General features: G+C 40.7%; 2 protein-coding genes, 1 long non-coding RNA gene and 1 other non-coding gene across 4 annotated transcripts; all 4 read left to right on the top strand.

The window, feature by feature from the left end:
• Window positions 1–2,478: 2,478 nt before the first annotated feature.
• On the top strand, window positions 2,479–4,064 carry LOC149113759 (uncharacterized). The gene has a single exon (XM_089286402.1). It carries the CDS (start codon window positions 2,764–2,766, stop codon window positions 3,262–3,264), a length of 501 nt encoding a protein of 166 aa, XP_089142528.1. The 5' UTR covers window positions 2,479–2,763; the 3' UTR covers window positions 3,265–4,064.
• A 4,282-nt stretch (window positions 4,065–8,346) lies between these two features.
• On the top strand, window positions 8,347–9,819 carry LOC149113758 (uncharacterized). Its single transcript, XR_016206623.1, has 3 exons — window positions 8,347–8,410; window positions 8,912–8,995; window positions 9,423–9,819. It is a non-coding gene; the product is annotated as an uncharacterized LOC149113758 (long non-coding RNA).
• Window positions 9,820–10,873: 1,054 nt separating this feature from the next.
• On the top strand, window positions 10,874–18,158 carry LOC110068369 (uncharacterized). The gene is made up of 3 exons (XM_089286400.1): window positions 10,874–10,941; window positions 11,794–16,444; window positions 17,045–18,158. The coding sequence occupies exons 2-3, from the start codon at window positions 11,809–11,811 to the stop codon at window positions 17,077–17,079; spliced, it is 4,671 nt and encodes a 1,556-aa protein (XP_089142526.1). The 5' UTR covers window positions 10,874–10,941; window positions 11,794–11,808; the 3' UTR covers window positions 17,080–18,158.
• A 1,978-nt stretch (window positions 18,159–20,136) lies between these two features.
• Window positions 20,137–20,220, top strand: Trnal-uaa (transfer RNA leucine (anticodon UAA)). The gene has a single exon. It is a non-coding gene; the product is annotated as a tRNA-Leu (tRNA).
• Window positions 20,221–27,096: the final 6,876 nt, after the last annotated feature.

Here is a 27,096-nt window from a genome sequence, read left to right as displayed (position 1 = left end):
ATTAAGAACAATGGATGCTATTGTAATAGTAGTAGTAATAGAAATAGTAATACCAATAGTAATAGCGAGTATTAATACACGCTCATATGAGCGGTAACCAATAAGGAGTCGAATTAAGAACAATGGATGCTATTGTTTTCCAAATCCAAGATGGCCGCCACAAATTTCAGCCAATCAGGAGCCGAATTAAGAATTCAAGATGGCGGCGCCCACGAAAGTCAGCCATGTTGGAAAACTGTCCACCAGCCTCGACGGAGGACTGGGATCGGTCTCACGGATTTCCATGGCGACACAAATCACGCCAGGGTCACGCAAAAAAATGTCATGCAACTTCAAACTCGATACTTACAGTGTCCTGTGGTCCTAAACGAGGGAGGTCCGGTATTTAAAAACCAAACGTCACACAATGTCAATTGTCACGAACTTTAATATCAACACTTTTTGGCTAACATTAAAAGATATGACGTCATTGCCATGTTGATCGAGTAAAAAGACCGGTTTCTATCGTCATCACACAATTTTTCAAATGAACTTTAATGTCCAAAACGTTTGCGCTAAAATTACAGAAAGCTGGTCATTGTGTCTCAAATCAGATAACACTATGAAAGAAATGCAACAGAAATAATTCGATCTAGCGTAAATGCAATCTTTGACGAGTAGCGAATAATAAGCGAAGACAAAAATTTATAGGCTAAAAGGTGAGAAGAAAAAAAAAATACAATTGAAATGCTTCAAGTGAAAATGAATTGCTAATGGCAGTTTGCAATAAAATCTAAACTCCTTGATCTCGACTGTTCTCTTGAGAAAAGCATCATTCAAAGGAATCTTGAACAAACAAAAGGCATTTTGGGCGACCATTGAAGAATTAACATAATTAGTCAGAGATGAAACATGGAATAAATTAAAACCGAAAAGCACATGTTTAGAAGCTGAAATCATCATAGACTGTATCTTAACCCTTGAGAATAAAATCAGAGGAATTTCAAACAAACGTTTCGCGCTTGAAGTAAAGATTTAACTTCATTTACAAACACTGCAAATCGCTCCTAATTCAACAATTATAGTTGTCTAAGCGGGTTTCCAATAGCGCCAAAATAAATCACTTACATCAAATATAGTCCTTTCCTTCAAAGCGTCACACAACTAGCAATCGCTCAACTCCATAGCCACGAAGACAGGAAAGAATGTCACGCTTAGAAAAGAAGACGTGTGCTGAACGTTGTCACAAGTAAAATGAATTCTATCAAGACCGATTGACTTATAAACGGGTATTCACAAAACAATAAACAATGTCCCGTGGTTAACAACCAATGAGAGGATGGGGGATGGTGGGTACGCGATATCACGTGGTCAAGAATCAATGAGAAGACGGGGGGATAAGGGGTTATACCGCACAGTAATGTCATTAAATTGTTATAAGCAAAACAGAGTCTGAGTCTTTACAACGTTTATTGAATAGTAACTCAAAAGAAAGAATTGATTATAATTTTAACTCTTAAAGTCTTGACCGGTTACAAAGTGTTGGGAACTAAACTCGTTTCCAGTTTCTCAGACTCTTGGTCCCTGGCCCCAAAACACACGATATTCTGCCCTAGTTTTCTTTGCTTTTGGTCATGAAGTCTTTGCCTGATCCGTTCCTTATTCTTGGCAAAAAATTATTAATGATTTAGTTGATCGTTACGATCCTGGAAGAAAGGGAAAAAAAGGACTTGAGGAGGAGGAGGATGAAAAGGTGGGAGAGGGGGAGGAGGAGGAGGAGTTGAGGAGGTGGAAGAGGAGGAGGTGGTGGTGGTGATGGTGGATGTGGCGGTGGTGGTGAATGTGGTGGATGTGGTGATGGTGGTGTAGGTGGTGGTGGATGTGGTGGTGGTGGTGTAGGTGGGGAATGTGGCTGTGGTGGATATGGCGGTGGTGGTGGTGTAGGTGGTGGTGGTGGATGTGGTGGTGGTGGTGGTGGTGAATGTGGTGGTGGTGGAGGTGGTGGTGGATGTGGCGGTGGTGGTGGTGGTGAATGTGGTGGTGGTGGTGGTGTAGGTAGTAGTAAATGTGGTGGTGGTGGTGGTGAATATGGGGGTGGATGTGGTGATGATTTCAACTTCTGGAAATACGCTGTTAGTATTTCCAAGAACGCCACCACATCATAACATCACCACCACCACATTTACCACCACCTACACCACCACCACCATATCCACCACCACCACCATATCCACCACCACCACCACCACCACATCGACCACCACGTACACCACCACCGTCACCACCGCCACCACCACCACCACCGCCACATCCACCGCCACCGTCACCACCGCCACCACCACCACATCCACCCCCCCACCACCACCACTACCACATTTACCACCACCACCACCACATCCACCACCACCACCACCTACACCACCACCACACTTACCACCGCCACCACCACCACATCCACCACCACCTACACCACCACCACCACCACCTACACCACCACCACCTACACCACCACCACATTCACCACCACCACATTCACCACCACCACATTCACCATCACCGCCACCACATTCACCACCACCACCGCCATATCCACCACAGCCACATCCACCACCTACACCACCACCACCACATCCACCACATTCACCACCACCGCCACATCCACCACCACCACCAGACGTGTTTGCCCTCGTTTTACTCGCTGTAACGTCCGACTCGGAATCTAACGTTGAGAGAAGGAAAGAGAAAGAAACACCAGAGAATCCTAAACCTCAAAGTTCAGAGCTGATGGACGAAGTATTTTCCTTATTCAAGGGATACCTTAACACACAACTCGAAGCCCAGGGAAAGCTGATAGAAGATCAGTCGGAAATAGAGAGGTCCGCTTCAGAATTTAAATTCAAGGGTAATAGAAAGCAGTTTGAGGTGAACGCCAAACTAGAAAACCTTCTTTCCCGAATAAAGGCCAGTGCTGACGACCCCGCTCAAGTACATAGTTTGTCTCAGGAAGAACAACAAATCATTCAAAAGAGGCAGAAGATAATAAAGATTGCTGATCGCAGCAAAGACCGCTGGCTAGTGGTTCAAGAATATGAGTCGGATGACGTCGTCTCAAACTCCGAAGACGAAAATCGCCTCAGGAAGGCGAAGAATGTTGCGGACAAAAAGAGGAAGGATTCCGACAAGTCTAACCCGGGCCCTTCTACGCGCATTAAGTCTGACGGTGATAATCAGCTTTTTCGCGGTAATATTTTTCCTTTCTCTGTTTTATTTTGTTATTTCTCATGAGGTTGGAATGCCTGAGCATCCAACCATCAAACAGTGTTGGTTGTTTTGAATGTATTGCATGTAAGAGGAGAGTAATTTTCGTTAGTTTGAGCGGAGCGAATTAGAACGTAAATACCGTGACTGAGTTCCTTTAACCCTTAAAACTGACAGAAAGAGAACCTAATGTCTGGATTGGAACAAGAGGGCAGAGGGGCTACAACAGTCCCACAGAATTAGGGGCTTAAAGTTATTTTCAGCGAGAAACAGTCAAGGCAGAAGATAGAAGATCCCACCCGTCGCTTGCAAGGGTAATTGCTGTCGAGCCTTAGCGAGACAGCAGCCTATTCTTGCCAATAGCGGGAAAAATTCAAAATTTTTGTCGGATGTAAGATTGCAAGCATGCGCAGTCGATTGTTTTTTATTATGCAGGGTATCGAAGATCATTGTCTATCAGGTGGACTGGGTACTAGCGAGGGTTCAAGTGGCGGCCATATTGCTACAAGTTGCACCCTGCACTGTGTCATTGTCGTTTTTTCTGTTTTGAGTAATATTTGGGCAGCTTTCCGTCGCGAGTTGGTTGTATAGTTTTCAAGGGAAGTTATTTTTTATTTCTAAATTGCTCTGTCGTGCAGTTTATTGTTACTTTCCTCCCTTCCTTCGGAAGTTAACTCAGGGTTCCTATGGAAAACCTGGAAAGTCATGGAATTTTTATATAATTTCATTTTCAGGAATGGGAAGTCCTGACAATGAAGTTTGGGTCATGGAAAGCCGTGGAAAAGCAATAAACTTGCTGAGAATGAACAGGCCAAAAAATATCAAAAGTTTGAAAAACAGCAGACAAGTCAGGAAACCAGATAATCCCAGTAAAACAATTAACACTATCATGCATTTAGTGCGTCATAATGTGGGAAAATACCTTAAATAATAGACTGTTTTGACAATACTCTGAGAACAACTGCTCAACATAAGTCAGGGAAAACTCGGAAAGATCATGGAAAAGGTCAAGGAAAGTTCTCCACCATACACATTTTGGATTTATAACATTTTTTCACGTCAACAAGAATTTTCTAATCGTTGCTGTATTTGATAATGTCTTTGGAAATATTCTTTCTTGATGAATGAGTGAGAGGTAAAGTTTATACTATTTTCTCTCCTACTCCTGGAACCTCGTAAGCACATGCAAGTTTGAATTCTGATCTTATACACAAACACAATTTACAGGACGTGTGTTCACTCAGTTTTAATCAACCTATACTACATCGAAACTAATTTTCTTTCATACACAAGTACGGAGATAAGATAGAAGCCCCATTTACACGCGCTAAAACAACACGGCACGGCACATAATTGGCAACATGCTGCCCATTTTCGGGCACGGCACTCCAAATTCTCCTCGTGTAAACGTAAAGGTTCCAAATGAAATGTGGCACCAGTGCCTAAAATTGTTGGGGTGCAGAGTCTACCTCTTGGAGGCACGGGTAATCGATGCGCCGTGCAGAGATTTACGTTCGTTTAAATGCTCACCCGTGAGGTTCCAGGCCTTTTTGTCATAAATCCATCCCTGGCGCATGCTTAACTCTCACAAAAAAGGCAGGAGAAGAGATGCAAACACGTTCCTGTTCGGCAAAAAAAACACCAGTAAAAAGGGTGGAATGAGCTGGCCCAACAAGGCCACTCGCTTAGCATTAGCAGCTCGGCGTATTATGTATGGTCTCTCGCCTCGTTATTTTATTTTCTATCTCGTTCAAAATAAATTGAAATGTTTCTTTAGTAGTCCGGAAATTTTCAACAAGTACCAATCTCATAACGCACAGGACGGGCCTGTTTTTTTGTTTTTTGTTTTTTTTTTTAATTCAAAGTCCAGAGGAATAAATTAAAACTGTAAGCAATATAAATCTCAGCTCGAGTCCAATTCTGTAGACTACTTTTCAATTATGTTAGGTTCTTGAAACAAGTAAATAAATAACTGTAGCGTCGACGGTACTTAAAACGGTCGTGAGATTATGGATATCTTGAAGTTGATAATAAACACTTAATGACTGGTCCCGAGGGGAACAGTGAATTTTGTTTCCCGAGAATCTCCGTGTTCCCCTCAACTTCGTCTCGGGAAACATTGAGATTCTCGGAAAGTTCACTGATAGCTGAGAAATCGCCGAAAATTTAACTGAGAACCGACAGTTCCAGCAACCCTATTCAGCCCCCTCTCATTGTAATCGGTCAAAACAGAACATAGGAAAGTCATACGAACACGTGATGACGTAAACTCATTCGGGGAAATCCCTTTGTTCTTGTTTATTACCTAATCACCAAAAACGAAACGTGACTTCCTCATTAAATTAAAACAGGGGAATCCCTCCGTTCTTGTTTATTAGCTAATCACCAAAAACGAAATGTAAGTTGCTCCGTTAACCAATTCAGGGGAATTCCTTATTTAAGAAGGTATTTATCACCTTTATTAAATCCATTTTGAAATCACTGGTTATCCTTGCAATCTGATTGGCTCTCAGTGGTGCGATTTATTCACGAATCGCACTATTTTTTGCTCTAAGTCGCATCTTTTTCTCAGCCAATGAGAATGGGCCAGTAAAACAAAACAACCAATCAGATTTCAAGATTAGTTTAAAGTAATCAATAAAATTTCAGGAAAATGAAAGGCAAAAAGCCACTGTGTGGAGATTTCAAATCGAACTCGCGCTGCGCGCTCGTTCGATTTTGAAATCACGCGTATGATTTCAGACCAAATTGCACTCCACTTAGTTCAATTACCATTATATATCACATGATAACTCACAGGCTTAATTGTCATCGCCATGAATATTGCTAACAGCGCTCACGGTGAAAAGAGGATAACTGTGAAACCTCATCGCCAATTCCAAAATAATAAGGAAAGCTAAATGACTGACCAACTCTTGTGAAATTGCAAACAACTTCTGAGAATAACGTGACACATCTGAGTCAGCTTGGAACTATTTCAGTTTTCACAAGAAGAAGAAGAAGAAGAAGAAGAAGTATACAGATTGTTATAATATTAAGGAGCCGTTTAGCAAACAACTACAGCAACCCAATAATGAAAGAAACAAAGGCTGTGCACGTAATAACAACATAGAACTTGTTAAAATTCTTAACTATACTTTATAAAAGAACAAAGGGAAATTCAAGCCAAATTCAGGGTTGTTTGTGGAAAGTGAATCACGAGGGCCTTTTTCTTTCAATTTCTATTTAGAGTTAAACGCTTTCTTTGCATTTTCAGCTGGAGCTAGTTGTTAAAACTGATAGACGCACTGAATAGTCTTAGATATTGCGAGATTCTTAACAACAAAGTAAAATGTAAATACATTTATCATATGGCTACCTCCGTGAGGGGGCAAGATGAATCAAATCCTGCGCTGTGACTGGCTACCCGAGCGGGCAAGATGGAGCCATCTTGCCCGCTCGGGACTACCAGCCGAGCCCCGCAAGAAACATTTTCCCGAAAGCCATATAATAAATTCTTTATTAACCAAGCTTGTTCGGTCAAGATGGCTTGATATTGGCCTCGGTCTTCCTTTTTTTTTTTTTTTTTTTTTCCAGTTTATGGACCTCGACTCCGTTTCGGTTCATGAACACGCAAAAAGAGAACTTGGCCAATATCCAGCCATCTTAACCTCACACTTGGTCAATAACCCATACTTCTTACCCTGCACTCTCCTTGGCGTCTCAGTTGCTTAAGCTCCGGATTGCGTAGTAAGTGCAGCCTTGCATGTGTGTTTGGTTCTCCCGTCGTTCTCAGATAACAAAAAGTTGTCTGATGATCTAGGTGGTTGGGTTGTGTCACAGGGCGTAACTCGCGCCTTTAGGATTGGTTGGAAAGGCTGAGTGGGGAGTGGTAGGGGGGGGGGGGGGGGAAAGTGGCAAGGCTAATTCACAGCGCTGGTTACCTGTCAATAACTTAGGTAAAAAATCAAACTCAGCCAGCCATTAATCCCCGTAGAAAATATTTTAACGGGTTAGGGTAGGTCACCCATAATCTTAAGCCCAAGATCTTCCAAGGCCAGCGTCAAACATAGTGATCTTGGGAGAAGATTAGATCACCCTCTCCGAAGAACCTCCCCCTGGAAAACAGATTTTTAATGGAATGATTTGTTTGAAGGAAAGGTGCCGTTAATACTGAGTGGAACTCCCGTGTCGTTTCAGTCATCTCATTGCACATTTCCTTAGCCGTCAGCAAGACAGACGAAAGGAAGTTATTAAAATCTTACACATTGAGTCATGCACGTATGTACAGTATATACAGTGAACTCTCGCCTTGCGGACACCTCGCTATTGCTGACAAAATCCAGATCCCCGGCAAAAGCTATAGAGGCTTGACTGGAAATGACTCCCGTAAATTACGGCCTCTCGCCATTACGGAATTACGGACACTTTCGTCAGGTACCAAAATGACAATTTTATTGTTTTGACTTCTCGATGAAGCGAACATCACCTACTTCTCATATGACATAATTATATAAAATTACAGTCTGCGGTTCATCAATTGTTAAAAAACACTTCAAAAGACTTCTGGAATGTTTATCTTCATATCAATTTTTTTTTTATCGGCTGCACAATCGTCCTTGCTTCACAGACATTGTCTATGTTATTTTCTGCATGTTAAGGGCACTTTTTATCTCACATCCCGCTATTACGGACTCTCGCTATTACGGATACTAAACAAAGTCCCCGAGCGCGTCCGCTATAGCGAGAGTTGACTGTATCAAGGAAGCAAACATGTACCTAAACTGCGTAATTGTAACTTAAATTGCGAATCAGAAAACTGAAACGCGAGGGAAAAATGAAACCTGCCTATCGTGTGGCAGTGACAGATGCTATTAAAAGCCAAAATAAGACTGTGCCAAAAGCCACAAAATAAGTGATGGGACTGGATACTGGCTAAAGAGAATCACAAATGCCAGAATAGCTACTGTGGTCTTCAAATGTTACCTAGCTTCTCGCTCTACTTTTTTAATTAATTCGATACATGTTCAGCAGATGTAAAAAAAGACTCCACAGCCCGTCGAAACCGAAAGCGTATCCCATGGTTCGAAAGTCTGATAATTTGTACGTCAATGTTATTTTGAAGGAGACGCTGTTTTAGCTGTTAGAGGCTAGAAATTTGAATTTCATTCTGATTTAGATTTCTCATCGAACGGTAAGTAATTGGTTTTTACCTCACATGTACATCTACATTAAATTTGGTCGGTAAAAATCGTAACATATCACAATAACTTTTTGAACTAAAGAAGCAACGATAACTGTTGTATATTTAAGATAAACTATATCATTACTTGAACACAGCAGTTAGTGATATTTATAAATCGCAATTGGCCACTGAGAAATATAAACTCGTCAAATTAACTGGCTGAAAGTCAATGAGATGTTAGGCTTGGTAAACCTTGCCATACGTTACATAAAATTGCTCAAAAATACAACATTACGTAGTGGAATAGAAAAATAATAACCTCTTTCAGAAAATTAATTCTGATGAGTGGGCGCTGAACGGAATAATCTCTGAAGTAACAAATTTGGATTTTGGACTTCTTTCTAATCAGAAAGTTCTCCGTTTTACAGTTCAGTATCTTGGTGTTAATTAAATGCATTGGAAAGAAAACGTAAACAATGCTTTGGTGATTCTTCTGTCACTTGATTGCAGACAGAGTCCCTGTTGTGATGTGACGTGGTGTTACAGGCCTTGAAAGGTTTTCTTTCGCAGTGGAGAAGGGAATTAAAAGTAGAGGTGAGTACTCATTTGATTTGTATCATCACGTTCGTGGCAGCTCTGACAGTATTCATTTTGTTTTCGGTAGATATCCTCATCTACTCTCCTTTTATTTCTACATACATACACACTTTATTGAACCTCGCAAGGGGTGCTTTTCAGGAAAAATAAACTTAAAAAAGACTGAAACTGTTACAATGATTGTTAACCATACATTAGAAGGGATAACACGATTACGCATGTTGAGATTGCCTACAAAATACTTGTGTACACTGAATGTGTTGTAATCTTGCAAAACTGAGAACATAAAGCTTTTGTTTGTTTTACGTAGCTAGCTACAGTGGAGGAAAAAAGTCAAAGATTGATTGTCTCTAAGATATTTGATGTTGTTACTGTGCATCGAAAAGACTTAAATGACACTGATAATTTATTGTCCTTTTCAAAGGAACATCGATTTTGCTGATCCAGACTGAATTGGATTTCATTCTGATTTTGACTCATCTAGTAACGGTAAGAACAGGAAACTTAATCTAGTAGTTATAAGATATCGTCTATTCAATGCATGCCCTCCTCTTTACTGTGCATAATTTTTTTCATATATATTAATTAATGAAGACGTGATTGATCATCGCAGTTATACACACAACTTAAGCAGTTGTGAAATTAAAGCCTGAAACAAGAAATAAAAGAACCCATGACCTCTGCGATGCCTGTGCAGTGCTCCTGACCTATCAAGCCAGCTGGGTGCTGGTCACTCCGCTGTGAGTTCGTAATATGCCCGTAGATGATGAAGAATGTACATGTCTTTCTCCGCAGTTCAAATATAAGATCTTTCATATATTCATTTGCATATTCATTAATATTCAACACCCATTGTTCTAAGGGGAAGCGCCGTGTTGATGACGTGGGTGAAATTGGATTTCTTTCTGATTCGAACATCTCAAGCAACAATTAAAATTGTAAGTTGAAGCTATGCTTTAATGATTATAAATAATAAGTTTAAAATTATATTGTAGGAATATGGATGTGAAATAATTGTTATTTCAATTGCAGAAAATCATGCCTCAGATAATCCTTATTGACTTTCAGTTTCGTGCACGCTGATCTTCGTCTGTGGGTTTCTTTTTTTGTGTTCATTTTGTTTGTGACTATCAGTTTTGCACGACTGTCACCCTCTGATTGGCAGCTACATGCTTTTATATTAATGATTGACCTGCAGTTTTGTGCTTCTTCCTCTGTAACCTCCAGGTTTCTGCGTTTATTGGACGCTTTCCGTCTAAATGTATCTCTGAGAAAAAAAAAAAAACAGTTTTGCGTGTTCCTGTACATGTGTGACTTTCAGTTTTATGAGCTTATCTTCGGCACATCAGTCTAATTACGTTTGTTTATATTTGTCTGTAAATTTGAAGGAATGTATGTTTTCCATCTTTGTCTGTGACCTTGAATTTCTGAGGGGTTAACCTTTGTCTGTAGGTTTAGTGATTTGGGTTGGAAATCTTGGGGTGCTGGTTCAAAATAATCCTCCATCCTACCGCTTTCTGGTTTTGTTCTCGGTAGTTCCGAGTTCAACTTCTCAACCACGTTGTGTCACTAGCCAACCGGTCGGCCTCCCACAAGTTGGTATTCTAAAACGTTTACGTTCTATTTGTAATGTTTGTTTATTCATTTACTGTGTCCTCAATTAGCACAACAGTGCTAAATACATTTGGCACTTAAATAAAGTTATTTATTTATTTATTTATTTTATTTATTTATTTCTCTATGTTTCGGTCATGTATGTCTGTCATCCCTGTTGTACGTTTATATCAGCATAGAGTTAGAGGCAAAAACATGGACTTATTAAATTGGAATAAAAGTCTTGAATCAGACCTGGTGTTAGTTTAATTTTTCTCTTATCCTATAGGATAGCAAAGTAAAGAAAGACTGTCGCTTTTGTGCTCTTTAAACCAAGAGAAAGGGGAGTGGTGAGTTTACTAAGTTATTTATATTTTAATATTGTTATAAGTTGTTTTTCAAACAAAGATCACCTTAATGATATAATAGTAAGGAAATAGTTATTAGAGACGCTAATCATATTTCCACGCCAACAATTTTGAACGGCAATATTATGGCAGTCCTATTTTACTTTGCTCTAAAACTTTGTCTTGCTGGAGGCAAAGGAAATCTGAAAATAGATTCTTTACTGTTTAATAATACACATGCCTGTATGATAGACGTATTGTTGAGATGTCATTCGATTTTTAACTTTTTTCACTTATTTAAATTGCCAAATAATTGTAATGTGCGTTAGAAGTTCCTGTCGAAATAATAAACTCGTGTTCTAATAAGAGCAATGCAAAATCAATAATAATTTGGATTTCCGGATAAATTTCTCTTTTCAGAAATTACTATTAAACGTTAAACGGAGTTTAAACCGAAACTTGATCTAAAATATGTGACCAAATTTGTGCGATGAATTAATTCGAGCTTGTGTACTAACGAAGAGGCAAGAATCTTTTAAGTATATAAGTGCTTCCAGATTTTGAAAAGCAAATAACAGAATAGATATTCATAAAAAATCTATCGTTTCCAAAAATCCTTTATTTTAATCTCAGCAGATCAAGCAAGCAATCACTGCAAACATATATAGACAGTCGAGAGCTCACTGTCTTTCCATGTAAAATAAATGAATAACTCTCTTCGCTGCAATCTTCTAATTGCGCTACGATTTCCTGAGTCAGACTGCAATAGTATACTAATAACAGCAGTTAACAAATGGATAAACTGACATGGTTCCAAATTTTTGTCCACTTTTACTCTCTGTTTTGTTCTAATAGAAGTTCTTCAGTGACATGTACAACGTAAACGAAGTTATACAAGTCATCTCGATCGGCCTCATTGTTACAGGCTACCTTCTCAACACTAATCGATTCCTAAAAGCAATCGAATTATGCAAGGAATGCTTGTTCGTTCTGAAAGAAAGAGCAGGTATAAAAGACAAGAAACTCACCAAATCATTCTACGTAAAGATATATTTTACAATGTGGAAAGCATGTAGTCTTATCAGCGATACCACAAACGCCATAAAATACGCAGAAAGCGTAGTTAAGCTGAGCTTAGAACTAGCAGAAGTGTATTTCCGTGAAAGTAAATACGCACAAGCAAAAAAACTCTGTGAAAAAGCTCTCCTTATCAGTAAAGAAATTGAAAACAGAAGTGGAGAAGCTTTATCTTACGGAAACCTTGGAGTGGTATATCAATCAGTTGGCGAATATGAGAAGGCTAGAGAACTTCACGAGAAAGCACTTGCGATCCAGAAAGAAATTGGACACAGAAGTGGAGAGGCTACCTCTTACATGAACCTTGGAGTGGTGTATGGATCAGTTGGCAAATATGAGAAGGCTAGAGAACTTCACGAGAAAGGACTCGCGATCCAGAAAGAAATCGGAGACAAAAGTGGGGAGGCTTCCTCTTACGGAAACCTTGGAGCGATCTATAGATCAGTTGGCGAATATGAGAAGGCTAGAGAACTTCACGAGAAAGCTCTTGTGATCCAGAAAGAAATTGGGGACAGAAGTGGAGAAGCTTCCTCTTGCGGAAACCTTGGAGCGATATATATGTCAGTTGGCGAATATGAGAAGGCTAGAGAACTTTACGAGAAAGCACTTCCGATCAAGAAAGAAATTGGAGACAGAAGTGGAGAGGCTTGCTCTTACACGAACCTTGGAGTGGTGTATCGATCAATTGGCGAATATGAGAAGGCTAGAGAACTTCACGACAAAGCACTTGTGATCCAGAAAGAAATTGGAGACAGAAGAGGAGAAGCTTCCTCTTACGTAAACCTTGGAGCGATCTATATATCAGTTGGCGAATATGAGAAGGCTAGAGAACTTTACGAGAAAGCACTTGTGATCCAGAAAGAAATTGGAGACAGAAGTGGAGAAGCTTCCTCTTACACGAACCTTGGAGTGGTGTATCGATCAATTGGCGAATATGAGAAGGCTAGAGAACTTCACGACAAAGCACTTGTGATCCAGAAAGAAATTGGAGACAGAAGAGGAGAAGCTTCCTCTTACGTAAACCTTGGAGCGATCTATATATCAGTTGGCGAATATGAGAAGGCTAGAGAACTTTACGAGAAAGCACTTGTGATCCAGAAAGAAACTGGAGACAGAAGTGGAGAAGCTTCCTCTTACACGAACCTTGGAGTGGTGTATGGATCAATTGGCGAATATGAGAAGGCTAGAGAACTTCACGAGAAAGTACTTGTGATCCAGAAAGAAATTGGAGACAGAAGAGGAGAAGCTTCCTCTTACACGAACCTTGGAGTGGTGTATGGATCAATTGGCGAATATGAGAAGGCTAGAGAACTTCACGAGAAAGCACTTGTGATCCAGAAAGAAATTGGAGACAGAAGTGGAGAAGCTTCCTCTTACGGAAACCTTGGAGTGATCTATACATCAGTTGGCGAATATGAGAAGGCTAGAGAAAATCACGAGAAAGCTCTTGTGACCCAGAAAGAAATTGGAGACAGAAGTGGAGAAGCTTCCTCTTACACGAACCTTGGAGTGGTGTATGGATCAATTGGCGAATATGAGAAGGCTAGAGAACTTCACGAGAAAGCACTTGTGATCCAGAAAGAAATTGGAGACAGAAGTGGAGAAGCTTCCTGTTACGGAAACCTTGAAGCGATCTATAGATCAGTTGGCGAATATGAGAAGGCTAGAGAACTTCACGAGAAAGCACTTGTGATCCAGAAAGAAATTGGAGACAGAAGAGGAGAAGCTTGCTCTTACACGAACCTTGGAGTGGTGTATCGATCAATTGGCGAATATGAGAAGGCTAGAGAACTTTACGAGAAAGCACTTGTGATCCAGAAAGAAATTGGAGACAGAAGTGGAGAGGCTTCCTCTTACGGAAACCTTGGAGTGGTGTATGGATCAATCGGCGAATATGAGAAGGCTAGAGAACTTCACGAGAAAGCACTTGTGATCCAGAAAGAAATTGGAGACAGAAGTGGAGAAGCTTCCTCTTACACGAACCTTGGAGTGGTGTATGGATCAACTGGCGAATATGAGAAGGCTAGAGAACTTTACGAGAAAGCACTTGTGATCCAGAAAGAAATTGGAGACAGAAGTGGAGAGGCTTCCTCTTACGGAAACCTTGGAGCGATCTATAGATCAGTTGGCGAATATGAGAAGGCTAGAGAACTTCACGAGAAAGCACTTGTGATCCAGAAAGAAATTGGAGACAGAAGAGGAGAAGCTTCCTCTTACACGAACCTTGGAGTGGTGTATCGATCAACTGGCGAATATGAGAAGGCTAGAGAACTTTACGAGAAAGCACTTGTGATCCAGAAAGAAATTGGAGACAGAAGTGGAGAGGCTTCCTCTTACGGAAACCTTGGAGCGATCTATAGATCAGTTGGCGAATATGAGAAGGCTAGAGAACTTCACGAGAAAGCACTTGTGATCCAGAAAGAAATTGGAGACAAAAGTGGAGAAGCTTGCTCTTACACAAACCTTGGAGCGTTGTATGGTTCAGTTGGCGAACATGACAAGGCTTTAAAGTACTTTGAAAAATCGTTGGCAATGGGCAGAAATATTGACGACATTAGTATTGTAGCTTGTTCTCTTCTGGAGCTGGGAGCTAAATTTTCCTCTCTTGGAAAGTACCACAAGGCTAACGAATACAACCAGAAAGCACTTGTCATCTTAGCAGGCATTGGAGACAGAGAAGGAGTGGCCCGCGTTTGCCTCAACCAAGGAGCTGTGGAGCAAGCTGTAGGCAACTTAACAAAAGCAAAAGAGTATTTTGAAAAGGCGCTTGCTACAAGCCAAAAAATTGGAGACAGGGACCTAGAAGCACGTTCTTATTTAGGGCTTGGAGGTTTTGTTTTAAAGAAGTCTGACTATGACAGAACGGAAGAATATATCAAGAAGGCACTTGTATTAAGTGAGAAGACTGGAGATGTTGAGACACTGTTGGGGTCTCTCATTAGGATGGCAAAGCTGAGAGAGAGACAAGGAAGGATTCGGGAAGCAATCTCGTATTTACGTTCTGGTATTGAAAAATGCGAGGATATGCGCAACTCCCTCCGCGACAACGATCAACTTAAGATTTCTATCTCAGATCACAATATTTTTTGCTACAGAAATCTCAGTAACTTACTCTGCGAAACCGGGAATCCTACCGAAGCTCTGTATGTTTCAGAGCTTTCGAAGGCCAGGGCTTTGGCAGATTTAATGTCAGCTCAGTACTCTTTGGACAATCAAATCCCAGCTGACTCTGGAGCATGGTCTGATCTTGAAGGCATGGTGGGAAAAGTGCTTAACCGCACTTGTCTGTACGTCTCATATTATTCTGACAAAATACTTTTGTGGATTCTTAAAGCAAGGGGAACCGCACATTTCCAGGTGATAAAAGGAAATGACCTGTTAGCTCGGGAGGGATCAAGTCAGCATTTGGGACAATTTTTTGATTTCAGAAGTTTTGGCATTTTACCAGAGGAGATTTGCGAAGACCAATGCTTACACGGTTTTCTACCGGAATCGAAAACATGGAATGAAGACAGCCATGAAGGTTGGCGAATTAGAGTGGAAAGTAAAGCTAACCAAGGACCGCAAATGAACCTTTCCATCTGTTACAAACTAATCATTGCTCCTGTGGTGAGCTTCCTTGAGGGCCCTGAAATCATCATTGTTCCTGATCGCGCCTTATACCAAATTCCATTTGGCGCCTTAACTGATGAAAGCGGAAAGTACTTATCCGAGAGTTTCAGGATCCGTATTGCTCCTTCTCTAACAACTCTCAAGCTCATTAATGAAATTCCAGCGGACTACCACTGTCAGACGGGTGCTTTGATAGTGGGAAATCCTGATGTTGGTGAGGTGCATTTCAAAGGAAAACTCACAAAGTTTTTTCGACTACAATGTGCAGAAAACGAAGCCAGGATGGTAGCAAAAAAGCTAGGAGTTGAGCCTTTGTTAGGACGGCAAGCAACAAAGCAGGCAGTACTTGAAGCGATGAATTCAGCGGCTTTGATTCATATCGGCGCACACGGTGATGTTGAAAGAGGAGCAATTGCCCTCGCACCATCTTTTCGTGTTCCTAACGGAATACCTCAAGAAGGACTCTACTTATTGACAATGTCTGACATTTCAAAGATTCAACTGCGAGCTAAACTGGTAGTCCTTAGCTGTTGCCACAGTGCTCGTGGCCAGACAAAGGCCGAGGGAACTGTCGGAATTGCCCGAGCATTCTTAGGATCTGGCGCACGCTCAGTGCTGGTATCACTGTGGGCCCTGGATGACAAAGCAACAGAGCAGTTAATGACTCATTTCTACGATCACCTTGTCGCTGGGGAAAGTGCTGGTGAATCTCTACACGAGGCCATGAAGTGGATGAGAGGTAAGGGCTATGACGTGAACCAGTGGGCACCTTTTATACTGATTGGAGATGACGTGACATTTGATTTTGGAGAGAAAGGTAAGATTCAATGAAAACACGCATAAGTGCTTTCTAATTTTTAATAAACGGCTTTTGGCATTTACTTACAGTTTTCCGAAGATGTTATCGATCAAGCTGTATGTATTTTCGAAAGTGGGTTTAGGTTTCTATATCTATTTTTTTTTAAGTGTTTGTCGTTTGCAATTGATCTTGTGCGGCTCACGTATTGTTTGCTTTTTATGGGTTATAACTAGCTCTGTCGATCATGAGAGTGTAAACCATGAAATTACCTATAGTGTAATACAACGCAATCAAGAGGCCACAGCCATTTATCATATTATAACGAATTCGGAGGGAAATTTTAGAAAACGAGAAATCTAGGAAAGTAAGAGCAACAAGCGAGTGCCTCACATATTTCTTGAGTGTTTCAACATGCCGTTATGTTTTATGGCAGTATAATACAAGGCTTCAGATTATATACTTGGGCCAGACAGTAAAACACGGTTGTCTTGTTTTGAGCATAAAATATAATACTGAGTTAATCAGAGCGCGCCTAGCTCGGAATTTTTTTTTTAATTCAAGGAAATAAATTTAGATGATTACTCTTTTTTGCTGTTGTTTCTTTATTTACTCTGTCAGGTGTTGGCAAGAATGACCAGGACGGCAGCGAGTGATCACATGAGAAGTAAAATATGCCATGACCTCAACGGACAGTTTTACTGCTAGTACTAACCTATATATAAATTAAATTGACGTTTTAACTTCTGATATTTTTCTGTCTAAAAGGATGCATCGGGAGAGATACGCGCAACAAAACTTTTGAGTTTTATTTCATATATATTCACCTTTTTTAGGATAAACCGTTGAGTCTCTAGCAAGTTAAGTGTACAATGGTTTTTGTAGAACAGTTGGTTACAAGGTATTCCACGGCAGTCTACGTACAGGTGCGTGTTAGACTCAAATAACTGCTTAAACCTCAAGAATTGAACAAGCTTAGTACGTAAGGTAACTTTTAGTATAGGAATGAAAGATGATGATTTCAATTGATTGGATCTTCGCTGCGAGGAAAAATAAGCAGTGTAACTAAGGCTTAACTGATACACCTAGTGTTTTACCAGCGAAATTCGTTGTTCAATTTGTAAATAATGTACCTGATGAAAAAACATTGAGCGTAACACTTTGTAGCAATTGTTAAGATAACTTGAAGAAAGCAGGCTCTTAAAGTACAGTAAATTAGTGTCAGAAATAACATGCATTTCCTTATTTGACGTTATTATATTTCTGAACATCTTAGTTTTGTTAGTACTTTCATAAATCAGACCTTGTTTACAAGACAAAAGAGCTTTACGATTTGAAATTTTGCCAATCCGTTGTGAATCGATTGATTAGCATAGAAAATGAAAAGATTATAAAAAGTAGACCGAATTTTTGCCGAACACAAAGGCCAATGGAAGTCTAAATTTAAGGATTTAAGTTCTTGTTTACCAGTAAGGTCTACAGTTAGCTTTGTAAATAATGAAACAAAAACGTTGACCTGTATGTTTGTAAGGTAAATAAGAGTTTAAAATAGAGTGACATCAGAAATTGTTCGCATGACATTTATCACATTCATCGTGAAAATTGTACTGTACCCAAACAAGAAGAACTTTTTTTATCCTTTAAGCATGTCCTCCTTAGGTAAAGTTGACGGGTCTCTTGTTTATTTTTAAATTTTTAATCTAGAGGAATAAATTAAAACTGCAAGCAACATAAATCTCAGCTGGACTCTGTTTCTGCAGGCTACTTCTCAACTATATTAGCCCCTAAAAGATACCAAGATCAGCTTTGTGGGCGCGGCGTAAAACAATTTTCACCCCTAAGAGATACTAATTCTAAAACAAGGCATCATCTCCCGTTATATTTTTTTCGGTTTAATATAGCCTTTATAAAGGTACTGCAAAAGTTCCGCTGTGGATCTTTTGATGCTGAACACCAAAAAACCACTTTTTTAACCCCTATATGGTATGATGAGCACCCCCGTCCTTTTGACAAGGAAGTTGCTCTTTCACCTCCCCCCTTTCCCCCCCCTCCCCCCAAACCAGGCATGTTAGGCGCCTGGAAAAAAAAATGCGTCGTCGACAGTACCTGAAGCACTTAGCTAATTGAAAACTTGAAGCTAATAAAAGTAAATAATTAATAACTGTTTTAGCTGCGTCGCGAAGATGAAGTTTCGAGCGTTAACCCTTTCTTTATGGGAGCACGATCATTATGCTGGGCAGAAGGGCTAACTCCCAACACATTAATTTTCTGAAAACGCTATGGGGCGACTCATTTACTTTTTTTTTTTCAAAATTTTTTTCAAAAGGTGATATAGGTAGCTACTTACACTGAGCGCTAACGGTCCTCCAATTTGAATTTCCTTTCCCTTCAGTTAAATTACTTATTTTTGTTTCATTTTAGTAGGAGCTGTAGGGTGAGGGGAGGTAAAGCTGCATATTCCTTTTTATTACATAGACACGAGTGTTTCACTGGAAAATACAGCACTCGTAAAAGTTTCGCAAAATCACATCCGGGATCCGAGTGGCGTATTTTCCATATCCTCACTAATGAGAATATTGATGAAGTCATTTCCCGCGTTTTCACGGTTGTTTCCGCAAACAATCAGTTTGTCTTTATAATAAAAAGAAAATTACACGGTGGCTTGAGGATATGAATTTGATTTTCTCGCATTAAAAACAATATTTTACTCACTTGCTGCGCCCGCTCATAAAATATTGTTTTTACCACTCGAAAATAAGATTTATATCTTGCTGCCGCCGTGTAATATCCTCTATCTTGCATTCCTGGATAAGATGATGAAACGCTACTATTTATTTTGCGCGCTAGCGTCGAAGCACAGAAAAGGCCAGAAAACTGCGTTTAAGTTCCCCTGCCATGTAGCTGGCTAACCAAGGGTGCAATTGTAAGAGGAAACCAACAAAGCCATGTTCTTTATGCCGTGCATTTAACCTCCGTTTTAGTTTATTTTGTTCGGCCAGGCGGGGTAGATAGCTGGTATTAGCCGGGGATTTCCGGACGGGAACGGATTTCCGTAGATACGGCCGAATGTCCACCCTCCCTTCCGTAACTTTAAAATTATTTATAACCGAACTATGAGGGTATTCAACAATGTTTCTCTTGAAGTAAACAACATGAGATGACGTCAGATCAAGTGTTCATTATGTCATGTTTGCTGAACAGACGCCATTTTGATCTCTTAGACCCGCCATCTTGGAGTTGGATTTCTTCGTCAGAAAACTATAAAAGCTAAATCAAAGTTAATAACATAATGGTTGAGAGTCATAAAAATGAAAAAATAATCACACAAAAGTACGAAAGCCATGGCAATGTAAAGTTCCGAGTAAAACGGTATGTCATACCAAATTTATTTGACCACCCCTCCCCCTCCCCCGCCCGTCTGAATAGGGTGAAATTAATTAGAAGTAATATAGGTGAAAACAACATAATTGCTAATTAGAGCAGCTTAATTTTAAAAATTAATCAGACATTAGGTATGATTGATTTTAGGGAAAGGTTAGTAGATTCAATTCCATCAGAGAGTAGAAAAGTAGCTTCATGGACTAATTTGGTCCACCTGCCTTTATCGTGAGGCTGAGAAATTACTCCGGCCATTTTGATCGATTGTTCTTCATAGCTACAATCTGCCTGGATTTGCAGACTACCAAACAATGAACTAACTGGCTTGTATTAACACCAGGATGGCCGAGTGGTTAAGGCGTTGGACTTAAGTTCCAACGGACGTGTTATCCCCGTGGGTTCGAGCCCCACTCCTGGTATTGCTTTTTTTTGTTCCTTTTTTTTTTTTTTTTTTTTAATTTTTCCCTTTCTTTTTTTGCATATTTCAAATTAAACATCCGAAGCTGGGGAAATTAACTCTCTGATCGCCCTTCTTCCTTTTTTGGTGCTAATTGAATGATCTGAGATCGCTCACACACGTGACTGATCTCTAACCCAGCTTACGTGAACGACTAAACCGGCATGTGACCTTCACACACGTGACCTTCACAACCTATTTTCTTTGAAATGTTGGTCAAAGAAGAGATGTTCAATTTAATTAAGGCAGCTAAACATACGAGGCTAATTACACGAGCTATAGCTTCCAGAAAACGTATCAAAACATTTAAAATTTTTCGCCGGAATGTTTTTCTACCCTATTTAATTTTTCTTTCACAGAAAGATTATAAAATCAAGGCCATTGATGACACTATGACACGGATACGTGTTATGGACGTAATCTTGTTTGAATTGGAGAAGACGTCCTGGGGGCGGGTGCTGTGTAAATCTCTGGGTGGGGGAGGGGGTGGGGGTGCCGCTGGGACGATGAAAACTTTTACCCTATACTAGACCATGATCAACTTGATTTTGCAATTCTATTCAAAACCAAAACCGTCTGATTTCTATATCCATCTTAGACTAAACTGCCTGAAAATTCCTCAGGGAAGAATTGAAGTGTGCACATTAGACCTACCTAACATATCGCAATGATTCGATCTAGCTCAAGGAGGGCAGTTAGTAAAGAGGGGGGAGGGGACATTTATTAGGGACGGGAGACTTAGCAAAAACGGCTGATGGCAAAAACACACATCGTATTGCCCCTGTAGCACGTGTCTTGTGTGAGTGTGTGAGTGTGTAAGTTACCCATCGATTAGAAACTTAAAATTTGGATTATTACAAGGGAAAAATGGTCACAAATGGCCAAAAACTCGATGTTTATCTGTTCTCCACCATCTTAAAATAAATGTGATCGATTCTGAAGCGGACAGCGAGTAAAGTCATACGAATAGGTAATGACGTAAGCTCATTTGGGAGAATCCTTCCATTCTTGTTTATAACTAAATCATCGAAAACGAAATTTAAATTGCTTATTAACTCAATACGGGGAAACCAGGATCAATTCTCTTTGAAGGGAACCCCTTCTGTAGACGGTATTTATAACCTTTATCACGTGATCACTCATATGATTAATTCTCACCTCCTTTAATATTAGCTAATATTGCGATCAGTATTCACAGTGAAATGAAGGAAACTGTGAATCTCCATCACCCTGATTCCAAATAGGAAGGAAAGATAAATGGCAGACCAGCTCTTCTGGCACTACAAATAACTTCTGAGGCAACGTTAGACATTTGAGTTAACGTTTTTCTTTCTTAATAATAATTAATATACGGGAAAAAGTTACTCGATTCTGATTGGCTGCAAGCAGTTCAAGTGTAACACCAATGTAAAGTGTAACACCAGTGCAAATTACACATTGTAATTCTGGATTATGATTGGCTGAAAGACAACAGGAAATTTTCTAAGCCAATGGTATCACGTAAAATGATGATGAAAATTTTGTGCAGAAAATTTGAAAACAGTTTTTTCGAATAAAAAAATGCAAGGCTTCAAGAAAGATCTTTCGGCACTTCCTCCACGCAATGTTTTTCATGTTTATATTATTAATAAGCAATCATACGGTTTTCCTCGTTCAATTTGGGATTAATTTGCACTTGTGAGTGTTTCAAAAAATTGGAATTGCATTTGCCGAAGCGGCTCGTGCAATTTTGTGCAAACTCACTAGTGCAAATTAATTCCAAACTGAACTCAAAACCGTATGATCACCTATACGAAGATTTCACTTTTAAGAGGAAGAAGTAATCATGTTATTCTAGCCCTAGAGAGCTTCAGAAAACGACTATAGTAATGCGGTTACTGAATGAAAGGAACTGGGAAAGCTCGGATGCTTTGCTTTGCTCGGAATGATGTTAATGATAATATAAAACTTCTTACGATTCTTAGCCGTACGCTATAAAACAACAAGGTATATCTTCTCAATCGAAACTAAAACTTAGGAGAAAACGGAAAAATAAAACGTCAAAATTTATGCTAATTAAGATCAGCAGGATAAAGATTTTCTTTGTTTAAACTCCAAAAGAATTACCAGGCTGTAGTTGCCTTGAAAACAAAAGCCCGTGATGGTAAGATAATTAGTGCCTGATCATCTCTTTAAATAGAAGATTTTACATGGCCGCGAGGAGATACGAACTTTCCCTTCGAGTGTTGAAGAATATTTCACGAACCACGAGTGAGCGCAGCGAACGAGTGATATATTTTTCAGCTCGAGAAGAGAAATTTCGTATCTTCAAGTGGCCATGCAATGTCCTTTTTATTATATAAACATCGACGCATTCCCTAGTCTCCTTCGCAGCCGTTATTAGGGTCGTCACGCAACGCTCCTCCCCACTAACTGGGGAGGAGCGTTCCGTGACGACCCTAATAACGGCTGCGAAGGAGACTACGCATTCCCAAGCCATTTCAGTTTCGCTGCGAAACGCACCAGTTATTATGTAACCATAGCAACGGTAATCTTTTTCACGTGTGAAGATATCAACAGTTTTCGGTCGAAAGCTCACCTGCTATTTCATTGGTGTTTATATAATATTTATTATATAGGCATGAGTGTTTTTCGGAAAATAGGCCACTTGTAAAATTCATACGAAACTACATCCGGGGCCCTAATGGCATATTTCGATCTTTTCAGGATATTGATCACGTCATTTCCCGCTTTTCCCCGGTTTTTTGTGCAAACAGTCACTTTGTCTACTGAAAAAGAACATTACAGTTTGAAGAGTAGTATAGGACGCTTATATGACCGGTAACCAATCAGGAGCCGAGAAAGACAATAGGCTATTGTTTGGAGAACAATGGACGCTATTGTTTTCCAAATCCAAGATGGCGCTATATATTTTCAGCCAATCAGGAGCCGAATTAAGAACAATGGATGCTATTGTAATAGTACTAGTAATAGTAATAGTAATAGCCAGTAGTAATAGACGCTCATATGAGCGGTAACCAATAAGGAGTCGAATTAAGAACAATGGATGCTATTGTTTTCCAAATCCAAGATGGCCGCCACAAATTTCAGCCAATCAGGAGCCGAATTAAGAATTCAAGATGGCGGCGCCCACGAAAGTCAGCCATGTTGGAAAACTGTCCACCAGCCTCGACGGAGGACTGGGATCGGTCTCACGGATTTCCATGGCGACACAAATCACGCCAGGGTCACGCAAAAAAATGTCATGCAACTTCAAACTTGATACTTACAGTGTCCAGTGGTCCTAAACGACAGAGGTCCGGTATTTAAAAACCAAACGTCACACAATGTCAATTGTCACGAACTTTAATATCAACACTTTTTGGCTAACATTAAAAGATATGACGTCATTGCCATGTTGATCGAGTAAAAAGACCGGTTTCTATCGTCATCACACAATTTTTCAAATGAACTTTAATGTCCAAAACGTTTGCGCTAAAATTACAGAAAGCTGGTCATTGTGTCTCAAATCAGATAACACTATGAAAGAAATGCAACAGAAATAATTCGATCTAGCGTAAATGCAATCTTTGACGAGTAGCGAATAATAAGCGAAGACAAAAATTTATAGGCTAAAAGGTGAGAAGAAAAAAAAAATACAATTGAAATGCTTCAAGTGAAAATGAATTGCTAATGGCAGTTTGCAATAAAATCTAAACTCCTTGATCTCGACTGTTCCCTTGAGAAAAGCATCATTCAAAGGAATCTTGAACAAACAAAAGGCATTTTGGGCGACCATTGAAGAATTAACATAATTAGTCAGAGATGAAACATGGAATAAATTAAAACCGAAAAGCACATGTTTAGAAGCTGAAATCATCATAGACTGTATCTTAACCCTTGAGAATAAAATCAGAGGAATTTCAAACAAACGTTTCGCGCTTGAAGTAAAGATTTAACTTCATTTACAAACACTGCAAATCGCTCCTAATTCAACAATTATAGTTGTCTAAGCGGGTTTCCAATAGCGCCAAAATAAATCACTTACATCAAATATCGCCTTTCCTTCAAAGCGTCACACAACTAGCAATCGCTCAACTCCATAGCCACGAAGACAGGAAAGAATGTCACGCTTAGAAAAGAAGACGTGTGCTGAACGTTGTCACAAGTAAAATGAATTCTATCAAGACCGATTGACTTATAAACGGGTATTCACAAAACAATAAACAATGTCGCGTGGTTAACAACCAATGAGAGGACGGGGGATGGGGGGTACGCGATATCACGTGGTCAAGAATCAATGAGAAGACGGGGGGATAAGGGGTTATACCGCACAGTAATGTCATTAAATTGTTATAAGCAAAACAGAGTCTGAGTCTTTACAACGTTTATTGAATAGAAACTCAAAAGAAAGAATTGATTATAATTTTAACTCTTAAAGTCTTGACCGGTTACAAAGTGTTGGGAACTAAACTCGTTTCCAGTTTCTCAGACTCTTGGTCCCTGGCCCCAAAACGCACGATATTCTGCCCTAGTTTTCCTTGCTTTTGGTCATGAAGTCTTCGCCTGATCCGTTCCTTATTCTTGGCAAAAAATTATTAATGATTTAGTTGATCGTTACGATCCTGGAAGAAAGGGAAAACAAAGGACTTGAGGAGGAGGAGGATGAAAAGGTGGGAGAGGAGGAGAAGGAGGAGGAGGAGGAGTTGAGGAGGTGGAAGAGGAGGTGGTGGTGGTGATGATGGATGTGGCGGTGGTGGTGAATGTGGTGGATGTGGTGGTGGTGGTGTAGGTGGTGGATGTGGCTGTGGTGGATATGGCGGTGGTGGTGGTGAATGTGGTGGCGGTGATGGTGAATGTGGTGATGGTGAATGTGGTGGTGGTGTAGGTGGTGGTGGATGTGGTGGTGGTGGTGAATGTGGTGGCGGTGATGGTGAAAGTGGTGGTGGATGTGGTGGTGGTGGTGGCGGTGGATGTGGCGGCAGTGGTGGTGGTGGCGGTGGTAACGGTGGTGGTGTACGTGGTGGTCGATGTGGTGGTGGTGGTAGTGGTGTAGGTGGTGGTGGATGTGGTGATGGTGGATGTGGTGGTGGTGAATGTGGTGGATGTGATGGTGGTGGTGTAGGTGGTGGATGTGGCTGTGGTGGATATGGCGGTGGTGGTGGTGAATGTGGTGGCGGTGATGGTGAGTGTGGTGGTGGTGTAGGTGGTGGTGGTGGTGAATGTGGTGGCGGTGATGGTGAATGTGGTGGTGGTGTAGGTGGTGGTGGATGTGGTGGTGGTGGTGGTGGTGGCGGTGGTGACGGTGGCGGTGGATGTGGCGGTGGTGGTGGTGGCGGTGGTGACGGTGGTGGTGTACGTGGTGGTCGATGTGGTGGTGGTGGTGGTGGTGGTGTAGGTGGTGGTGGAGGTGGTGGTGGTGGTGTAGGTGGTGGTAAATATGGTGGAGATGTTATGATGTGGTGGCGTTCTTTGAAATACTAACAGCGTATTTCCAGAAGTTGAAATCATCACATCCACCTCCATATTCACCACCACCACCACCACATTTACCACCACCTGCACCACCACCACCACCACATCCACCACCACCTACACCACCACCATAACCACATCGACCACCACGCACACCACCACCGTCACCACCGCCACATTCACCACCACCACCACCACCGTCACCACCACCACCGTCACCACCACCACATCCACCCCCACCACCACCTACACCACCACCACCACATTTACCACCACCACCACCACATCCACCACCACCACCACCACCGCATCCACCACCACCTCCACCACCTACACCACCACATTTACCACCACCACATTTACCACCACCACATTTACCACCGCCACCACCACCACATCCACCACCACCTCCACCACCACTTACACCACCACCACATTCACCATCACCGCCACCACATTCACCACCACATTCACCATCACCGCCACCACATTCACCACCACCACCGCCATATCCACCACAGCCACATCCACCAGTTACTATTCAATAAACGTTGTAAAGACTCAGACTCTGTTTTGCTTATAACAATTTAATGACATTACTGTGCGGTATAACCCCTTATCCCCCCGTCTTCTCATTGATTCTTGACCACGTGATATCGCGTACCCACCATCCCCCGTCCTCTCATTGGTTGTTAACCACGCGACATTGTTTATTGTTTTGTGAATACCCGTTTATAAGTCAATCGGTCTTGATAGAATTCATTTTACTTGTGACAACGTTCAGCACACGTCTTCTTTTCTAAGCGTGACATTCTTTCCTGTCTTCGTGGCTATGGAGTTGAGCGATTGCTAGTTGTGTGACGCTTTGAAGGAAAGGCGATATTTGATGTAAGTGATTTATTTTGGCGCTATTGGAAACCCGCTTAGACAACTATAATTGTTGAATTAGGAGCGATTTGCAGTGTTTGTAAATGAAGTTAAATCTTTACTTCAAGCGCGAAACGTTTGTTTGAAATTCCTCTGATTTTATTCTCAAGGGTTAAGATACAGTCTATGATGATTTCAGCTTCTAAACATGTGCTTTTCGGTTTTAATTTATTCCATGTTTCATCTCTGACTAATTATGTTAATTCTTCAATGGTCGCCCAAAATGCCTTTTGTTTGTTCAAGATTCCTTTGAATGATGCTTTTCTCAAGGGAACAGTCGAGATCAAGGAGTTTAGATTTTATTGCAAACTGCCATTAGCAATTCATTTTCACTTGAAGCATTTCAATTGTATTTTTTTTTTCTTCTCACCTTTTAGCCTATAAATTTTTGTCTTCGCTTATTATTCGCTACTCGTCAAAGATTGCATTTACGCTAGATCGAATTATTTCTGTTGCA

The sequence above is a fragment of the Orbicella faveolata genome, unplaced genomic scaffold (assembly GCF_042242905.1).
Source record: "Orbicella faveolata isolate gen_17 unplaced genomic scaffold, um_ofav_v1 contig_14, whole genome shotgun sequence".
Classification (NCBI taxonomy): Eukaryota; Metazoa; Cnidaria; class Anthozoa; order Scleractinia; family Merulinidae; genus Orbicella; species Orbicella faveolata.
The sequence above is the reverse complement of the archived record's forward strand: the minus strand, read 5'-3'. Positions and strand labels throughout refer to the sequence as shown.